General features: G+C 35.2%; 1 protein-coding gene and 1 long non-coding RNA gene across 3 annotated transcripts; both read left to right on the top strand.

Annotated features, from left to right (window-relative positions):
• Positions 1–7,716: 7,716 nt before the first annotated feature.
• LOC129306253 (nascent polypeptide-associated complex subunit alpha-like protein 1) lies at positions 7,717–9,631 on the top strand. The gene is made up of 4 exons (XM_054946729.1): positions 7,717–7,876; positions 8,336–8,411; positions 8,865–8,995; positions 9,083–9,631. Exons 1-4 carry the CDS (start codon positions 7,817–7,819, stop codon positions 9,413–9,415), a joined length of 600 nt encoding a protein of 199 aa, XP_054802704.1. The 5' UTR covers positions 7,717–7,816; the 3' UTR covers positions 9,416–9,631.
• A 937-nt stretch (positions 9,632–10,568) lies between these two features.
• LOC129304705 (uncharacterized) lies at positions 10,569–15,834 on the top strand. Of its 2 annotated transcripts, none has more exons than XR_008591752.1 (5): positions 10,569–10,756; positions 10,906–11,057; positions 14,996–15,063; positions 15,142–15,176; positions 15,265–15,834. It is a non-coding gene; the product is annotated as an uncharacterized LOC129304705 (long non-coding RNA). The 2 variants fall into 2 exon arrangements; XR_008591751.1 differs by having other exon boundaries at positions 10,899–11,057.
• Positions 15,835–20,952: the final 5,118 nt, after the last annotated feature.

Genomic DNA, 20,952 nt, shown 5'->3' with positions numbered 1-20,952 from the left:
TTTAAACCCACACCAATTTTCACACATAACTCAAATGAGAGTGATTCGAGTGTTTATATGAAATTTAATTAAAAATTTAGCTAATGGCTTTTATTTGATAAAAAAATATTTTGAATGAGGGTTTTATCTACCATTTGCCTATTTGGTTTGGCCACATAATTGATTATTTGAAAGCAAACTATCGTTTGAAAAAAAAAACCCAAACAGGATAATTAATCATATAATCAATTATATAGGAAGAATAACATTTTGTAATAAGCTATTTGGCATAGCTTCGTGAACTAGATAATTGATTATGCCTTTTTTTGTTTTTAGATGATTGGATGAGAAATTGTTTCAAGCTAATAAAATAATAAAGGAAAGTTGCAAAGCCCCCTCGCAAAGATTGTAACTTGTCACTGTCTACTCCACATTTTTCAATATTATCATTGCATCCTTTCATGATATGTAGGTAAAATATTAATATTAATATAATTTAAATAATTATACTTAATCAAATATATTAGTTAAATAGTATATTTTACTTCCTAAATAAAGTTTAACAAATTTAATAATATTATATACAAATTTATTAATAATTTAATTTTGAAAAGTAATATCCTTTAGGGTAATTTGCATAGTTAAAAATTGATTCTGACTAAATTATTTAAACATCTTCACTTCTGTTGAAATTAATTTCAAAAAAATAATATCCAAATAAATTGTGTTATAACATAATCAATTATAGTCAAAATCAATCATATTAATCAATTATTTTTATAATTAATTATGTCCAACTGAAATTCAAACAAACTTTAAATCTCATTTTTAGGCAGAGGCTCAATTTCTAAACACCCAACACTATTAAACCAAAACTAAAGCCTCAAATAATGTGTGAAATGCTTAACCAACTTAAACACTATATTAACAACAACTTTTCATGGTCTCCATACACATGCATGAGATATTCCTATAGTTGAGTTATAAAAAAGAATTAGTAACACCTAGGTAAGATCACATTATCTTTCACTTTAAAATTTAGTAATCATAAATCATAACTCAGAAGCCATGAACGTCATAAAAAGCAACCTCATGGCAATCAACTACAAGTTTCCACCAAAATATTAGAGTCACATGCGCAATGTCAATTTAAATGGCCTAAGATTGGTAAATGCACATAAACTAAATCAAAAGGGGCCGATTAGGCCAAATGGTGTCAACTTACATAAGCTAAGCTTTTAGTGCTTCCCCGACTAAACTATTTCTTGTAAAAGTATTAACTATGAGGAGTGAGACGTAAAAGCCTTATTAACCAAAATTAACATGCAACAGTATATATAATGCAACCTATCATGCAATTGCTAAGTAATGCGTACAACATGCTTTCCAAACAATAATATCCAAACAAAAACCAAGCATCTCACTTGGAAATTATTTCTCATAATATAAATCCAACCATTTGCATGTCATTATATATGCAAATAAAACATCTAACTTGGCAATTATTTTTTGAACAATAAAGCATGCTTTCTCATATATTGATTTCCAAACAAAAACATACACATAACAAGCAACAAAGCATACATAATCATACATTAATAATGGTACTTAATTCCTTGAAATTAACACTCCCCATACAAGAGCACCTTCAGCCTCTTTGATGTTTCTACCATAATTTATATACTATACAATTTTAACTATAGTTAATAAAGTGCTAATTAACACTAATCACACCTTAATCCTAAGGGTAGGTCAATCAATCTTAATAACGTCATTTTGTCACAACCATTCATAACCTCAAACTCACTTGAAATCATCATTGTTACCCTCCTTAAACACTTATTTCATCTTTACATGACTCAAATCATCATTAAATTCATCTAACAAAGCCTAGGGTTTTGGATTCAACTTAACTACTGCATTCATCAGCCTCCCAACTACTTAAATAATAGTCATTAAGCCTTAAAACACCCATATGATTTGAAACTATAGATTGGGTACCCATAAAAACACAACCCCAGCTTTAATTGAGAAAACATTTGACTCCTGTAAGATTTTCCTTACTAAACCACCATTAACTTTAAAATTGAGGTAATTATGAAAATAACCTAAGTAAATTACCAAGTTTACAAAATTTCAAAAGCGAGAACAATTCTCAAATCATTTATAATGGGATCCTAAAATTTAATATTATCAATCTCTAACAAATACTAAACATGCTCAAATCAAAATTCTAAAACAATACTAAAACTTAGAAATTGATTGAGACCCAAAACCTTGAGTTTCAAAACTCAAAACTATATTTTGCCTCTATGCTATGCATCGCGGTGCATTACATGAATTCGACAAATATCAGCTATCAATTTGACAGCACAGGGAGTGAATTTCAAATGCATCCCAAATTTTCATTCGATGTTCGATTGAGGTAGTTTTAGTGTCTACACAGAGCTTTCTTCTAGCTCTAGCTAATGGCATAGGTTTCACACTCAAATTTATTTTTTATAGAAAGTTAGATACTAAAACCTATTTTTATCACTTTTCACATAAAACACACAATATTAGTGTCCCAAATCAACTACCAGTGTCAAGAGCCTACATCAACCTTTTGACCACATTTCATAGATTCTACCAGACCCGTGTAATGCATCATACACAACTAAAAACACATAAATTTCAAAATCACTACTCAACCTCAAATTTTATAAAATACATGAGGAAGGAAAACTTTGCATACAATTATCATTTTCATTTCAAACCATTGAAATTACACATGTTCTTACTTGTGCAAGTATTTTAGCCATATTCACTATTTTATAACCAAAACTCAGTAACCAAAGATATAAAATACACAAGTTATCCACTATAGTAATGCAAGTAGTACAAAAATGATGACATGTGACCTAGTTGGCAATTACACAATATTAATACATAAAAGTAGAGTAAAGAGGCATGAAAGTAGATTTTTACCACAATCTTACACCTCAGAATGCTTTCCCCAAACTATATTCAATAAACTAAGCCCTAAAAATATTAAAAATTAAGGGATGAGTACAACCACTCAGTAATCAAGTTTCACCTAATCTATATAGTTACATATCAATTGTAAATAGATGTAAATAGGCAAGAACACACAATAACAACACATATGATAGACTTGGCCATGGTTCATAATATTAACAACCATGTGATCAAACCCAAAGCACATATATCCGTATAAAATTACAATGCCCAATATTGGGTCATAATAATACCAATCATTCTCTCCTAACACATACCCGACCACAATAATAACAACTATGTGGCTGAATTTATATACATGATCAAATGTCAATCTTATACCCTCCTGTTACCTTTGACATGAAACTGATGGCTATCACATGACTACATCCTTTACGAACTAACCTAGCTTTTTACTTGTGAGGAGCTACCGGGTCAGGGTTAACTCATTCACTTGTGTAATCCAGTTTCTTTCAATACTAATAACCATAGGGTATCATACCCCTAATTAAGCTTCCTCATGAATCGATGGAGGCTAGGTAGGTTCGAGTCCCTCATAGAACAAGTAGGACAGTCTCAAATTAACTATAAGAAAAGAGCTACCTCCCGATTTCAACAGTCATTGCTAATACTATATGAATTTAACCACCCACTCTTCTCCTTAAGCGAACTCCTATCAATGATCAAGTTATGCACATCCACATATAAATGCAAATGTGACTCACTTCACAACTAACGCAATTCATATCGACCTCTTACTCCTATTAAACCATAACCAATATATCACATGTAGAGATTTTCAAAATATCACATTTATCACTTTCACTTTAACATGTCATCAACCAAAACATCAATCACAATAAATGGCATGCATGAGATTTCCCTTTCCACAACCATTTCATAAGTTAAACACATTGCCAAATTACATCATTAATTTAAACCATCAACCATGTTACACAACTAAACAATTAATATTCAACTATAAAAACTAGGTTTTCTCGATTATCTCAAACCTTTGAGAGGTTAAAGGTTTACCTCTCACAATAAACACTTCTAAAACTTCTCACAAGCTTGAATGGTGCCAATACGAATCATAATCAAGGATATCATCATAATCTCACTCTTAGGGATTTATTAACATTAATTCTACATTTTCTACTTAACCAATTTCCTAAGTTCACTACCCATAAATACCTAATGGGTTCACTAAGTTTCATTAATGCATATTACTATCCTTGAGTCTTTAAACCATTATTAATGAGCCTCAAACACTTCCAACAACCAAATTAATTACAAAATTCGCATATTAATGGATCCACCTAACTAACCATACATAAAATCATTAATGTAAAGTTTAAATATCTCAAACAACTCCCATTATATCCATTTTAACCAATGGTTTAGAACCCATAGCTCCTGTGGACCAAAAATCAACTTCTCAACTTAAACCCTAACTCAAATTTCATAAATGAGAGAGAGAAGGGAAGAGAAAGGCATGAACTACTCACCTTGAGTATTTGGGAGCCTCAGAAAGTCACCAATGGGATCCAATATCGTGCTCTAGCAGAACCTCAGATGTGCCTTTGTGTTTTCTCCTCCTCCTTCTTTATTCTTCACATGCAAACATGAATTGGCTTTATTTAATTTTTGGCCATACGCCGCGGCACACATAGCCTCCTATTACGGCGTGTGGCACAGAGAGGCCGAATGCACGTAAACTTGCCTCTGTGTGCCGCGATGGATTGACCACACACTGCAGTGTGTAGCACAGAGGGCTTCTCTTTACTTTTTCTTCCTCTTTCCTTGTCCGAGTAGCCCGCCTTCACTCTTGACCCACTTCTAGAGCTGAAATTACAATTGATTACACCAATTATACTCATTAAATTAATTTAATTAATGATTAAATTTTTCAAATGTTACAATTCTAAATAAAGAAGATAAGGTGAGGATGAGATTATAGTCATTACCTTAAGTCTTTAAAGCCATAAAATCAAGCTCTAACAATAGAGAGACCTAGACCCTAACAGAACCACAAAATTTTTGCATGAGAAGCCTAAATAATCTCCCTGTTTGTGTTTGTTTGTCGAATAGAGCACTTATTAGAATTTTGCATTGTTTGCCACGACAAACGTGCTACTTGCCATGTCGAGAAGTGCAAAATGCATAGCTTCATTTTTAGCCCACTATTTAAGCCTAGTTCGGCCCAATACTTATATTTGGACCTTGTTTAGCCTCTATACATGTCTTTAAGAATTTTGCATCGTTTGCCATGACGAATGTGCTACTTGCCATGGCGAGAAGTGCAAAATACATAGCTTCATTTTCAGCCCACTATTTGAGCCCAATTCGGCCCAATGCTTATATTTGGTCCTTGTTTAATCTCTATACATGTCTTTAAGCCCAATTTAGTCTATAAGTATGCGCCAAAACCATCACTAAACCCATGTTTCTTTGATCTAACATCAATAAAATTATAATTCCTAGGATAAATCCTCAATTAAACCCATATTTCTTATAATTAAATTCATATTAAAATGAGGATGTTAAAGTCTGCACCATTAAATCACCAAGGATGTGCTTCATCTGTGGAGCGATGAGAGTGAGTGCCTCACGAAACTTAGCAGTGATAGAGTGGATAAGACCAAGTCATTGAGCCCCCTAAAGGCGGCATTCAACTTAAATTCACAAGGTTGATTCGCTATTAGGTCGGGATTTCCTTCAAATTGAACTGGGCTTTGTCTAACTATTGTTGTAGGATTAGTGCACCAAATTTGATGCAAACATTATGTAAATTTAATTTTTATTGATAATGTGAAAAAATAGTTTTTTAAAGAAATAACAGTTGAGATATTACCGTTATTTGAAATTTGGCATCTATTAAAATTTTAAACTATTCAAAATATGAAAATAAAATTATATTAAATCCGTACCTTTCAATTTTAATTTGAATTGTCCAGATTGCCATGCAAAGTGTGAACTATATAGCAAAACACCTCCATTAGACATCTCGTTCGAGTCAAATTGCCCTCATTTCACTTAATCCAGTCAGCCACACTTTTCAGTGTATTACATGTATATTATGAGCATTGAGTTATGCTCCTCATGATCCATAAAGAAGATAATTGCTGGAGATTTTTTATCATAAGTGTCACTCTTAATTACATGAAAAGTAAGAGTTCTTTTAATCTTGTCCAAAAAGGGGGGAAAAAACATTACAGGAGCAGTGACATCATTTATAATCATCGACAAGTGTGGAAATTAATACGTGATATTCTCCACCGAACTTAATCAACAGAGAATGATTATATTGTATCCCATCGAAATTAAACAACTATTTCTTCTAATTCTATTTATAGGATAAATAAAAAAAAATTTCATCCTATTTATAAATTATATCATTAAATTTTTATTATAATTTTTTTTATTTTTTATTGAACATTAGAAGAAACAAATATATTATTAAAGTGCGTATATTTAATATGAGTAAAGTTAAAAACTTATTAAATTTTAAAATAAAATTAATAAATTTTAATATTTTACTTGATATTCATAAAATATAATAAAAGTAATTTATAAATAATGTTAGAGGAGTATATATCATGTGATATCCGATCGACGACTTTTCAATATCCTTTCTCAGTTTCTTCCCTAAACTCCAAGCAAGCACTTTGCAAGTTGAAGGAAATCAACTTGGTTGCTCATGTACCTTTTGTCAGCTGGTTATCCACTCAACTGGCGGCGGCGGCGGCATCTGGGTATTTTTAACATATCATCTTTGGTTTACTCATAGCAAGTCCCATCAAAACTCACCTCTCGATCACTCTTCTTCCCACAAAGTCCATCCAGTGTGGGAAGTAATTGAGTAATAAATGTCACAAAAATCTCAGAGAGAATGAACATTGCCGTTGAATCCATTCCCATAGATGAAGAACCATCATATCAGATATTGCCCATTGGTGTGATGTCCTCTTATAACAGTCTCCTTCCTTGCTCTATCTACCATTTCTGCCCCATTCCCCAGAGCTCCATGGTTGGAAATGGCGCTTTCTCTTGGTTAAAAAATTTGAAAGTGACAAGTTTAACTACATCCACATCGATACAAGTTTTCTCCCTTTATACGCATATTGAGAACAAATGATTTACCCTATTTTTATTTTTTTTTATAAAAAAATCAACTTGAATCAAGGCTTTTGTATCTCCTTCCGTAACAAACCAATCTTTAAAGTTCTACCAGTTTTAGTCAAAGTGTTTATTATTATTAATGTCAATAATACATTATCCGTAAAGCAATATTGATTAAAGTTGATCATAATTTTAAGAATTGATTCTTTAATAAAAAAGTTATAAATATTTTGATATGAGTTAACTATAACATTCGGAATAAAAAATTATATTTTCACTCCTGTATATATTTTTTCTTTATATATTGAATTATATAATTATGCATGTTTTTTATCAAAATATTTTTATTCAATGCATGCGCTCAATATGTTAATTTTTAGAATCATTAATATAAATACACAATTTGCATTAAATCTAATACAATGTATTTAATTACTTATAATTATAAATTATAATGAGTAGAGTAATTGACACGAATTTTTTTATATGTGCATATAAATAAATAAATAGCCCACCTAATTTTTGGAGGGAGAGGGGCGACCGGAATTTCAAGTCGGGTCTGACCCGAGAGAAATCCGGATTATCGCCATTTCCTCGAGCGGGTGCGTTTATAAGCTGTGGGGTATTAGGGTTTGGAGTCGCCTAGTTACCGTACAGTGGGTGTGTTTCCAGACTACATTTCGACGGAACCAACACATCACATACAATTTCGAAAGCTATGACTGCCCAGACTCAAGAAGAGCTTCTTGCGGCCCACCTCGAACAGCAGAAGATCAATGTAATTTACCTTCTTTGATCCTCACTTCACTCTTGTGTTAGTTTCTCTGATTTCGCCTTTCAATGGATCAATTTCCTGCTCTAAATTCGATCCCCGAGAAAGCGAGAGCACCGATTATGATTGTTATTAGTAGTCTTGGATTTAGCTCTCGCCTTTTGCTCATACATTTAAGGCGGCTCACGATTAGGGCTCTTGGGTTTAAGATGATCCACAAATTAGTGTCTGAACTGCTGAATTGGCCATGGGTGCAATTTTTAAATCAAAAGCGAGATGGATTTTTTTTTAATAAGTAGTTACTACATTTTCATATCGGTTGATCTCAACAACTGAATCATTTCTCATGACTATATTGCGTTTTAATCAATAAATGGAGCTAAAGTACTGTTGAACCCCAAATCTAACGCCATACTGAGTTCGTTATCATCAAATACTTGAACTTTTGAATAATATCTTTTGTAGCCTGATGAACCGGTGGTCGAGGATGAAGATGACGAGGATGAGGATGATGAGGATGATGAAGATGAAAATGCTGATGGTAAGCTGACCAATAGGAATAGTTGAATTATGCTACATTTTACTTGCTACAACTGCAAAGGCTTGGTTAGATCTTTAAACCTAACGTTTTACTATATTCTATTTTGTAAAAATTATGGTCTTGGTCTGCAGAGGTATTGAGTGTTTACAATAAGTTAAATCATACAACATGGTTGATCTTTTGGTTAGACCCTCCAATGCACCCCTAAATGAAGCTGGCTGCAATTTCTGCCACCATTCTATAGGAAACCAGATTTTTTAGTTGTCATGAATCATGCTAGTGTTATAAATAAATTGGGTGAAATTTACTGGCCATTTTATTATTCATCAGGGACTCAGGAATAATCACTTCAGTCGAAGTGATTTAATGCTGCTGTATCTTTTTATGTTATTGAAGTTTGACAGATACAATTCTGCCAATCCACTATCTCACTAGAATTTGTATTGTATACAGGACAAGAAGGTGATGTAAGTGGTAGGTCTAAGCAGACCAGAAGTGAGAAAAAGAGTCGCAAGGCAATGCTAAAGCTTGGAATGAAACCAGTCACAGGTGTCAGCCGTGTGACAGTAAAGAAGAGCAAGAATGTAAGTGTCAAACATCTTTAGTTTCCCCCTGCTTCAGATTCCCTAGTTTTGGTTATAAAATCTAACTTTTTGACAACTTCTGTTTAGATTCTGTTTGTCATCTCAAAACCAGATGTATTTAAGAGCCCGACTTCAGATACATACATTATATTTGGGGAAGCTAAGATTGAAGACTTGAGCTCACAATTACAAACTCAGGCTGCAGAGCAGTTCAAAGCTCCTAACTTGAGCAATGTAGGACTAAAGCCTGAATCCTCAGCAATGGCTCAAGATGATGATGATGTGGACGAGACTGGTGTAGATCCCAAGGACATAGAGTTAGTGATGACACAGGCTGGAGTATCAAGACCAAGGGCTGTTAAAGCCCTCAAAGCTGCCAATGGAGACATTGTTGCTGCCATTATGGAGCTCACTACTTGATGGGCAGATTTGGGAGAATATTAGGTTTTCAAATGTGGAGCTAAATTTGTTGTTGGATTTGAAGTACATTATATTAAGTTTTGCTCTCCTTGGATTTGAAATAGCTGTCTGCCAATAGTCATTGTTTTCTATTTTCTATAGTTGTGTGTGTATGAAAGGAAAACGATGAAACTCATTAGCATGTTTTATGAAGTGAATGGCTGACATTATTGCCTACATGGTTATCGAAGGGTTACAATATGGTTGGGCACATCTTTGTTTTAGCATGGGTTTGATTCTTCTCTCAAGTTCTCATGCAACAGGAGAAGAGAATCTCGTTGGTTTTGAATAACCTTGGTTATGCAGGTATGCTGTTAGAACTGACAAAAATGGCAGCCCATTCAGACAAGTCTCATCTACGTATAATCACTTTGGGTGATGCAAATGATTTTCAAGGCCTGTGAAATTGGACGTCGCCAGTTTGACAATAGTTGGAAGTTGGAGCCTGCATGCACCATTAGCCTTTGTGTAATGTTCTGCCTTTTTTTTTTTTAAATTAGAATTAGGGGGGCAAGTGTTGATGGTGTGAGATTACAAACGTAATCGAACCTGTGACCTCTTGCCCATAAGGAAGTTTACATGCTACCAGATTGGAAGGATATTGGCTTCTGCCTCCTTTACCAACAAATTCAATTGGAGCTTAAACATGGTCCAAGGTTTTGAAATTGCTATTGTAGTTTATTTGAGATCCTTTAGGAGCTTCAGTGAATGAGCTAATCCAAAAGGGAAGGAGTTGGCTGGTCTGAAACTCATGTAAGGAATTTTTTTCGCATAAGAAGCTACAAACTTGACATGTATTTATTTTTTTTTTCAAGTTCTTAGTGGATTTGTGATAACCAAGGGAAAAAATTTGACAATAATTAGAGATATAAGTTTATGTTTCAATAGTAATTATATTAATTTTTAGAAAAACAATAACAAAATGGAGGGTTGGTGTAGTGGTATAATACAAGCAACCCAACCATCAGGGCAAGTTTGAATCTGGCTGAGACAAAAAGGGGGATTCTATTTTGTTTTTATTTTTTGAAATTACCAAACTGCCCCTCTTCAATCTAATAAAAAATTTTCATCCCCTTTTCAATCATTCCAAATCTGTCAAGTGCTCTACCTCATGCTTCATTCCTTCACTCTTCCTCTGTGTCTTCGCTTCCTTCCCTTGTGTTCTCAATCGTTACTGGTGTGAGCCTTTGCTGTTGATCTGTCCACAGTTGGCTAGAGTGGAGCTCATTTTCTTGTTGCTGAACGCTAGCAAAAATCCTTTTCTTCCTCCCTGTTCGAGCCTACAGCATATTGCTGGGTGAGGTACAGATTATGGGATCCTTTTTTCTTGTGCTACTGTCAAGTTTCTCAACTATGTTCTTGGTTTGTTATGCTTCCTTGTACTCAATTTTGATTATTACTATGTTCTCACAAATTTCGTTCACATGTTGCTGATGAATGGAAGAAATCAGCTCGCTGGAAATTGGTGGTATTGGTTGAGTTGGAGTTGATGTGGATTCTATTCTCTTCACTTTTTTTCGAGTGGTGCTTCATTTTTTTCCTCTTGCTTAGCTGTGAATTTCATTTTCCTCCTCCCTTGTTGCATGTCGTTAGTCCATCTGAGGTAAAAAGTCTTGATCTCTTCTCTCTTTCTTCTTTATAACTAATGCACTTGTGTGTGTGATGAGATAATATTGAATTTTTTTTTCATCTCTTGATTTTCTGTTGCTATCCATGACTGAATAACAAAAATATGCATTAGTATTAAAGAATGATGGTGATACATATGGGTCATAATTTTGAAGTTAAATTGATTTTGTTGATGTTAAAGAATTTATTGAGGTGGAATTGGAGGAGAAAAGCTTAGATATATTGTTGGTGCCTATGAGATGTTGTTGAAGAGCTTGTATGAGGAAATAAAATTTAACTTTTGAATATTGATGGAAATTATTGGTTTAAGAATTAACCTATAGAACTATGAAGGAATTTAATTATGGGCTTGGACGTAGTTATTTGTATATTTGGAGCTTGTTTGATTTTTGATAAATTGTTGAAGGTTTTAAATTGAAGAGATAGAAGTAGTGCAACTAAGGTACGTGGTGCAAAGATTGGGAGAAAACTTTTGTTCCAAGAAAATAGAATGGCATGGCTAAAGTTTTATGGAGGAAATTAGAGAAATGAATGATAATGCTTGAACTAACTTTAAATCATAAATTTGGTTTTGAATTTTAGATGGTGGTTGGTAGAGATTGTGTTATAAATTAAAAAGTTATTAAAATTGTATTTAATTATATTTTTATAGGGTGTGTGGAAGAACAAGACCCTGACAAGAATTAAAACAAGAATATTTTTGAGAATTTAGAATTCCAACGAGTTAGTTAATAACATTCTATTTAATTTATTTTTAATAGTTTTTTATTGAAATATTTTATTCTTATGAATTACATTAATTTTGAAAATTATGAAATATTAATGAAGGACAAATGAGTTATGATATGTGCATTTATTTACTTTCAAAAGTGTATTTTCAAGATTGATGAAAGCATTCTTGTATGGTTGTTAAGCTTTGAAATGTATTGGCTATTCAATTACTGTAAGTTTGGCATATTAACTATAAAGTATGATTTTCATAAATTTTGAGAATTGAAACAATTCATGTAAGTTTAGCGTTGAGAATGGTAATTTTATTACAGCAATAATTATTTTTCTTGCATGTTTGAAACATAATTTTTAAAAGGACTTTAAATAGAACACTGCTACTAACGGCAGTTTTGTTAGCTCGTAGCACATTGTGGTTAAAAATTAGCTAGTTTGTTTCGTGGGCTTTGTTCTTATGTTTGATATTTGTGAGCTTTGTACCCACATTTGATTATGTGGTCTGAGCTATGTTTGGTTAGTATTACCCTCGTGAACTGTGTGTCCACATTTGTTTTGTGGCTTCAGCTGTGTTTGATTACTTATTCTCATGAATTGTGTATCCACATTTATTTTCGTGACATAAGCTGTGTTTGGTTATTTATTCTCGTGGACTGTGTGTCCACATTTGTTACCTGTTCTGTTGAGTTCTCAAAATTTTAAATGTTGACTAATATGTGTTTTCAAAATTTACATGATTTTGGCTAGCAATTATATCACTCTGATTTATGTATGAATAATTAATTTTCTTTAAGCATGATAAAAAATGAATTGCTTTCAATTTACTCTCATTTTACCATTATAGTTGCGACTTACAGATTTATAAATTTATTTTGTTGAGTTATTTTTAATTAGTTTACACCATTATTTGAGTTTGTTAATTTAAAATTTTAAATTCTACTTTGGGAATGTTATTCACTAGAAAACATATTTTGGCCTCATATTTGTTAGCTAACGTTGATCCTACCATCGACCTCTGAAGGGCAATATAACTACATTAGGTAAAAATTTTGGTTGGTACTGTTACTTTTGATGTAAATATATAAGTCGCATGTATTTTTGATTTAAAAGAAAGATTAGTGCTCCATATAGATTATCATTAGGGTTTTATTTTGATTTATATATATACTGTAGCTAGCTAGAAGGAGCTAAGCTCTTGATTGATACTGTATTTGTGAAAAAAATTTGTTGTAGAATTTTCAGGAGATTCTATTTATAGGGAAGATGTTGTCAAAATTTCTATAAAAACGATGAAGCTTTATTATGCTAATTAATATTAAAAGTGTTAGAATTTTTATATAATTTAATTGTTTTTTTGAGAAAACAAAATGAATTTTCATGTTAAGGCTTACGAGATTATATGATATAGTTTGCATCCGTGCTGGATACCTTTTACTTTTGGGGTGTGATAAGATTTCTTAATTTATCAGTTCGTTGCTACATGGAATGTAATGAGTTTTTTATGCAATTAGATAAGATTTTGTTACTATTAAATGAAAAAAAAAAATTACATAATTATTGTTGAATAAATAATAGGAGGAATACAAAAAATATTACCTTTCTAAACTCTAGTATCGTGATCTTTTTATTTCCTCCAAATGACAACGTGGATTGCAATGATTCCTACAATTTAGATTGGACTTAACTTCTCTGCATAAAGTTATTAAATATAAGGTTACTATATAATTTGAATATTAAATTGTAGGTTTAAGGGTGATTTAAATTTTAAACTTTTAAAAAATATATTTTAAATCCCAAACAATTAAAGTTGGGGCAATTTTGCCCTACCATCAAATTTCAGCAAACATTTGTTAAATTTAATAGTGAGGATGAAATTGCCTCAATTTTAATTGTTTAGAGTTTCAAATGTACCTTTTAAAAGTTTAGAGTTCAAATCACCCCTGAACCTATAGTTTAAAGTTTAAATTACATATTAACCCTTAAATATATACAGCTTGTTTAATTTTTACTTTGCATTTTAATTCACCTCAGCCCATAACCACAAATCCTCCACGACATTCTTTGATCGTTTGAGTTAAGCATATCAATCATCATGCAAGGCTTGGGTAGTCGGGTTATTGGTGTTTTGTCTGATTGTGGAATCAATTGCTATTTCAGAGAGAGCAGTTAAGTAGTGTAAAAAATTGTCTATAATATATACCTGTAGCACTATTTGTAAGTCACTTCTGATTTGTTTTGCTAAAAATAAGAAAAATTTTAAATTTCATTTGTATTTTATAATTTAATAAGTTTCCACATATATATCATAATAAAAACAAAAAAAATTATTTTTAACATTGTTCATGGTTGAACAACAAATACCAAGCGTGCCAGAGACGCTAAGTATCAATAGATAATGAAAAGGGTCCCGAGTTCTCTTACTACAGTTCACTCGGATATAAAAAGATACAAGGCTTTGGTAGAACAAGTGTATGATTTTATTAAAGTGTAAAAAGATTACAGACTAAAAACTAAAAAATGAAGAGGATTAACAAATGTAAAATATGCGAGTCTTGATGGAGGGTTGACTAGTTTCTTCTGTATTTTCTCTTTCTATTTATAGTGTCAGAATAGCAGAAGTCTTTTCCTTGAAATTTAGCACGTTCTGTTGAAGAATCAAGAATCGTGCGAAACTCATTGCACGGTCTCTCTATTTTGATAACTAGCCCATTTCATCGAACTACTTGGGTGTAGATTTCGGCGTTACTTAAGATTATGTCTTCGTGCCAATGGTTTAATATTTGTAGCTGACGAAATTTCGGCATGTTTACTTGTTGTGGCCTTTATTAAGCTTCGGGGCCGACCCTTTTTGTTTATATTGAACCTAACGCTTCAATTATTCAGCGTAACTAGCCTTGTGACCTATTTGAACAATGTTTCATTTTTAGCCCAAACAATGCCCCCCGTGTGCCAATAGCTGGTAATGTAAGCCATGTAGCACGTTTGAAAAAACTAAAACACTGCTTCACTTTTTGAGCGCCCTCTACTGATATAAACTCATTTCTTTATTCTGGTCATTTCTCTTGCCCTCTTTGTCATTTTTTAAACTTTAAGTTTTCAATCCGTTGCATTTCTCTTACCCTAACATTTAAATGGCTTCCTCCGCTCCTGTCATTTCTTCTACCACCGCTCCTTCTTCTATTTCAGTTAGTAGTTTGCCAGATTCTCTAGCGACTATCCGGAACCCAGTTAACCCGCTTGGCGGGCTCGTGATGGTATGTATTTAATGGTTTGAAAACCCTTTTTTCGTTTAGATTGGTTTCCCATTTTAATAGTGATTCATTTCTTTACAGGAGGATTCATCATTCCACGAATTAATGGGTTTTTGGTAAGTTTCTTGCTTCTGGTGTTTAGCCCTTCTATTTTATTAAAAAGTATTCTAACTGTGCTTCATTTTTTCCAACACTTTGCCCTAGAGTTTTCAAATCTCCAATAAGAGTAACGTCAAGTACCTAACAATCTCTCCTGACTTGTTCGAAGTTACTGCTCCTACTTAACCAAACCCATGCCACTGACCTCTATTCACAACTTGGTTTTAGCCCGGATGACCTCGCCCTTCCTTGAGTCATCCTGCAAAAAGTTCAGGAACTGGCCCCGGTCTCCTCGCACTTGGGTTAACTGGGTAAGCATTTGAAGTCAGAACATACACCTCAATGGAAGGAGATAGGTTTATATGATCTTATCCAATTATCTTTGGCCGACGTTAATGTCCTTGTGGAGCTTCTAATGGCCATCCTCAGCTTCTGGGCTCCAGGCTACAATGCCTTCATCTTCAAGCTTAGCCTGATGTTCCTTACACTATGGGATGTCTTCATGTTTTTGGGGCTACTTATCATTGGAGAGGAGAACTTCTACGTAAATCTCTTGGAGGCACAACTCCTACACTGCCCTTGTTAACCTCTAGAAGTTCATGTCATTTCATCATATTTTCTTTAGATTCTAAGCCATTTTAGCTCAATTGTGTATGTTTTTATTGCCCAAATTAGGAAAACGTGTATTTTATTTTGGATTTGTATTCTTAGCTTTGATTTGATATTTTTGGCCTAATTTCATATTATTTTGGTTGAAATTTCAATTAGAAGTATTTATGGAGCTTTGTGGATGTTTTTGGAAGGCTTTTGGATAAAGAAATCAGCCCTCCTTATTGATTTGGAGAGTAAGATCAAGAGTGCGGGCTTCTACACAAAGATTATAGAGCTACTCTCCGAGAAGCCAACCTCTGAGCCCATCACTACTATGGAGCATTGGGTCTTCATATAGATCTTACTGAGCTAATGGATCCTGGCCTTGGAGGGAGGGAAGCCCATGCAGCTACACTTAAGGATCACCCAGTCCATGCTGTGCAACAACCAAATAGCCCTGAGGACTATGTTTCTATGCCATCTCTACAACGGTATGAGGAAGTCGTTAACCAAGAAGCCCTTCAGCAACTTCCATGGGCCCGTCTGGTTTCTAAAGTTATGGACAATGGCCTACTTTTTAAATCTTTGGCGAAAGCCGTTCCCAGACGATTTCCACACTAACCATCCCTTCACCTGTCTCCTGAGTAGTCATTCGCTGACCAAGCAGAAGAACTTCTTGTCAGCAAAGTTGGTCCTTGGGGAGGACCTTAAAAGCTTTTAACATGTTAGATCGCCACCTTTGCACCTAGTATAAGTATATAGTAGATAAAAAGAACAGGCCCGCCAATCCCCTAAGGGATGAAATCTTCCTTTCAGCCACCACTCCTTGAAAAATATGGCTACCGTACCCTAGCTCTTCTTTCATGTCTCTGAGGGTATACTTGAAGTCTTACCATCCTCAATTGGTGGTGGGCTAGTTTGGACTGAGCCAATGTATCCCTCGGGGCTTGTCCCCCCGAATTAACATAGAGCTGCTAGACAGGGAGGCTATCGACCAGAGAGTTCCACTTACCACTCAGAGGCAGTGCAAGGTGAAACTTATAGATAGAGACGCCTACCTCTGCTTCCATAAATGGTGGCTCTAGCGCTTTAGGCGCATAATAAAAAGCCATACCAATAAGTATTATCTCCTGCATTTGTCTTAGTTTTATCCTTCTTATTTTGTACCCCAGACTAAACCTGCTTTATTTTTTGTAAGCCGTGATTAGACACAATCCCACGTGCTGATGACATTCTTAAGGGAAAAAATTGATGCCTCCACTGCTTCTAAGACCCAAACAGCCCCCTCATTGAGGACCGTGGTCCAGGAGATGAAGCAAGATGATGCTTCCTCCTAAGTTCCTGCTCCCCCAATCTCTAGAAAGCTCGGGGTTAAGAAGAGCTCCTCCAATCGTCCCGACAAAGGAGATGTTCCTGATAAGAGGAAGTGGGCTCTATCTCCATTACCTGAAGCTAAGAGGAGGAAGAAGATGAGGCCCCCTATACTCAACCAACCTTCTTCTACCCCTCTCTTGACTAACCCCATGCCTCAAAAAGGAAAGCACACGCAAAGCCCCAACGGACGATAATCCTGTCAGCAGATTTTGACGATGGCAGAGTGAGTCCTGTTCAACAAGGGGAGAAAGAGACTCATCTCTTAGAACTCTAAATGGTCACTTCCACGCTACTGCCACTCCTGAGCCAACACCTATGGACCCAATTAAAGTCGCTCAGGAGGTGACAGAATGTGATGAAGGTGTGGGGGTTGCCTTGTCTACTGCAGTCCCAAGCAGTTCAGAAGACATTGGGGCCGCCCTTAATCAGGGAGTGGCTTTCGCCATAGCCTCAATTGATAAGTTGGATTTTAGGGTCCAAGGTCCTGTTACTACTGAGGGCCCCCAGATGGTCTCCCTAATCAGTTTGATCTTTCCCTCCTACTCATCAAATATTCAAGAGGTTAGGAGCTCTGAGACATCCTTGGAGGGATGCCAGACGACGTCTGTGAATAATGCTTTGGTTGCTTTGGTCCCTACCCAAGGTGGCTCAGTGCAGGGTCAAAATAACTCCTCTACTCTTACGGGCTGTGTAGAGAAGGCTTTATGCTCAGCGGCACGATCTGCACGTACTCTTCCCCCTTCCATGAGCAAAGACAAAGTACTCGTAGACCCAATTCAGGTATAGTTTTATTTTTCTTTTTCCTTTCTAGTCTTTCCAGTTTCTTCTTGGTCTTTTGTTGCCAACATTATTTTGTTTTCTTCAGCTGGTTGCATTGGAGGTAGTGCCTACTGATGCCCTCTTATCCCGCATTCACGTCCCTAAAACAGATGTTATGTTGGATGCTTGGAGGGTTGTACAGTTCCAACTCAGCCACGATCCATTCCTTATCCTTGAACAAAATTTTGAGGAGATAATCTGGGCTCTTGAGGCTATAGAGAAGGCGGTCTCTATGTTTGAGTTGGCGCTCTTACGAGCTCAAGTCCTGACATGTTATGGCATTATCAGCTAGTGTTGCAAAGAACTCCCCCTCTTGTCAGAGTATTTGAAGAATAATTGGTTAGTGAGGGATGAGTATTTGTTTGCCAAGACCCGGACAATTGCTATTACTGATCAGGTTTAGGAGATTGCCCCTTGCGTGGATCACCTCCAAGCATTACGGGCTAAGGTGGTAGACTTGAGGAACCAGCTCGCAGCAGCTGAAGAAGAGTTAGTGAGAGCTAAAGCTAAAGACGGTCCAGCTAAACTTAAACTAGAGGTCACCACTAAGGTTTTAGATAAGACACGAGCCATTTCGGATGCTAAGCTTCAATCTATGCTTGAGTTTGAGATGGCCCTTACTCGCTATCAAACCCTTTTTGCGGATCTGGACTCGGCTTTGGTGACGTGAGAGACCATGTGCAATCTTTGTAAATAGTGTATCTGTGTATATACACACACATTTTTTTCATTATTTATTTATTTTTTGTAACACAATTCAAACATAATAATAAAGAACAAATGATTTTTCTCATTATGCGACTTTTGTATGCCCAGAGGCCATTTTAGGCCTCGGGTTCTTTATCACTTTCTTATTATAACGATGACCAATATTTCTTCAAATACTTCCCATTTATGGCCTGTCTGTATGGAATCCTGTTGACGCTAGTTAACATGTATGTGTTCCCTTTAAGTACTTCGTCTATCTTGAACGGTCCTTCCCAATTAGGCAAAAACTTACCAAGTGTCTAGTCTTTAGAACTAGGTGGTAACACAAGTTTCCACTCGATCTCGCCCACCTGAAAGTGTTTCCTTCTTATCCACTTATTATATATTCTTGAAACTTTCTTCTTCTAAGCGATCATATGATCGAGTGCTTGTAAGCAAATTTCGTCTAACTGAATTAACTCACTCATCATGGCTTCGTTGTAGTCATCAGATGGTTTTTCTAGACTACTCGCAACATGTAGGGAAGAGACTGCTATTTCTATACGCAAAATGACCTCATACCCATATGTTAACACATACGGGCTCATGCCTGTAGCTTCTCTCTTAGATGTCCAGTATGCCCATAGTGTTTCGGGCAATCGTACGTGCCATTCTCGAGGATTCTCTTCAATTGTCTTTTTTAGAATTTTGAGGATGATCTTGTTGGAAGCTTCGGCCTGTCCATTTACCTGAGGATAATATGACGAAGATGCCAATAACTTAATCCCACTTTCCTCGATAAAGGCCTTGAATTCACTTCTAGTGAATATTGTCCCCTAGTCAGTTGTAATCGTTTGAGCAATCCTAAATTGAAACATGATTTTTTTATGTATGAAATTAATAATGTCACCCTATTCTACTTTCTTCATAGGGACGGCCTCGACCCACTTAGTGAAATAATCTGTGGCTACTAAGTTGAATAAGTGGCCCTTGGCTGAGGCTTGATAAATTTTTCCTATTACATCCATAGCCTATCCTCAAAGAGGCCATAGTTTGATGATTGATACATGTCTGATGCTGGTATTTATTGCGTTGGCCCGTGAGTCTAACATTTCTTGCACCTCCTAGTGTATTAAATGCAGTCTCTTGTCATCGATGGCCAATAGTATCCATGCCTATATACTAACCATTGCATCTTTGGCCTCGACTGATGAGCCCCACAAACTCCCTCATGTACCTATCTTAAAACCTTCATATAATCAGTGAAGGCCAAACACCTAAGTAATAACCCATCGTGGCCCTTTTTGTATAACTCATCTTCAATTAAAATGAAGTGTTGAGTGTGTATCCTTGTTCTGTAAGGGTATCATTGATTGGGATCTTGTAGATAACTTTTAAAATCATCTCACCAATCCCTGGCTAACCCTTGCGAGACGACACTACATCGTACTATCAAACGACGCTAAGTGATCGAGGGATATTCTTTCCATTCCACCACAATTACCTTTCTAGTGAGTTTGGGTGATAGCCTTAGCCTTGATGCTATTTGAGCTAGTTCATTAGCTTCTCAGTTTTGAGCTCAAGGAACATAAGCCAACATTACCGTTTCGAACTCTTCTAGAATCTGGGAAGCCCTAGCATAATACATTACTAGAATCGGGCTCGTACACTTGTTCTCGCTAGTTAATTGTTTGATGACTAAGTAAGAATCCCCTTCCATGACCACATCATGGGCTTTCATTTCTAAAAGAATCTTAAGCCTTGTGAGCAGTACTTCATATTCTGCCTGGTTGTTAGTACACTCAAAATTTAATTAAAGAGATAGTATTGTTTATCCCTGCAGGAGAGGTTATCACTATACTAGCCCCAGATGCCTGTTCAGTACTAGATCCGTCGAACTTAATCACCTAAGGTCCTAGATCTATTAAGAACACAAGTAGTTCCTGCTCATCTTTAAGGAGCTCGGTTGAGGGATGATTAGCTAGGAAGTCTGCTAACACTTAGCCCTTTACTGATTTTTGAGACAAAAATATTAAAAAAAAATTTCCAAGACCAAGCTCCATTTCCCTATACAGCCCATCATGATTGGCCAATTAAGCATGTATTTAATTAAATCAGCTTGGGAAACCACATACACAATTGTGTTTATTATATAGCGCCAAACATGCTATTTCTATAGCTAAGTATCTGGCCTCTGTTGGAGTTAAAAACCTACTTAAATAATAGATTGCCTACTTACGTCTCCCATCAAGATTTTGGGCTAACATACAACCTATAGACGTAGCGGTAGTAGCTAAATACAATAAAAATAGAGTGTTCTCC

The sequence above is a fragment of the Prosopis cineraria genome, unplaced genomic scaffold, assembly GCF_029017545.1.
Source record: "Prosopis cineraria cultivar Desert tree isolate PC_DT_omini unplaced genomic scaffold, ASM2901754v1 PC3, whole genome shotgun sequence".
NCBI classification, from domain to species: Eukaryota; Viridiplantae; Streptophyta; class Magnoliopsida; order Fabales; family Fabaceae; genus Prosopis; species Prosopis cineraria.
Note: the sequence above shows the minus strand (reverse complement) of the source record. Positions and strands in the feature narration are given on the sequence as shown.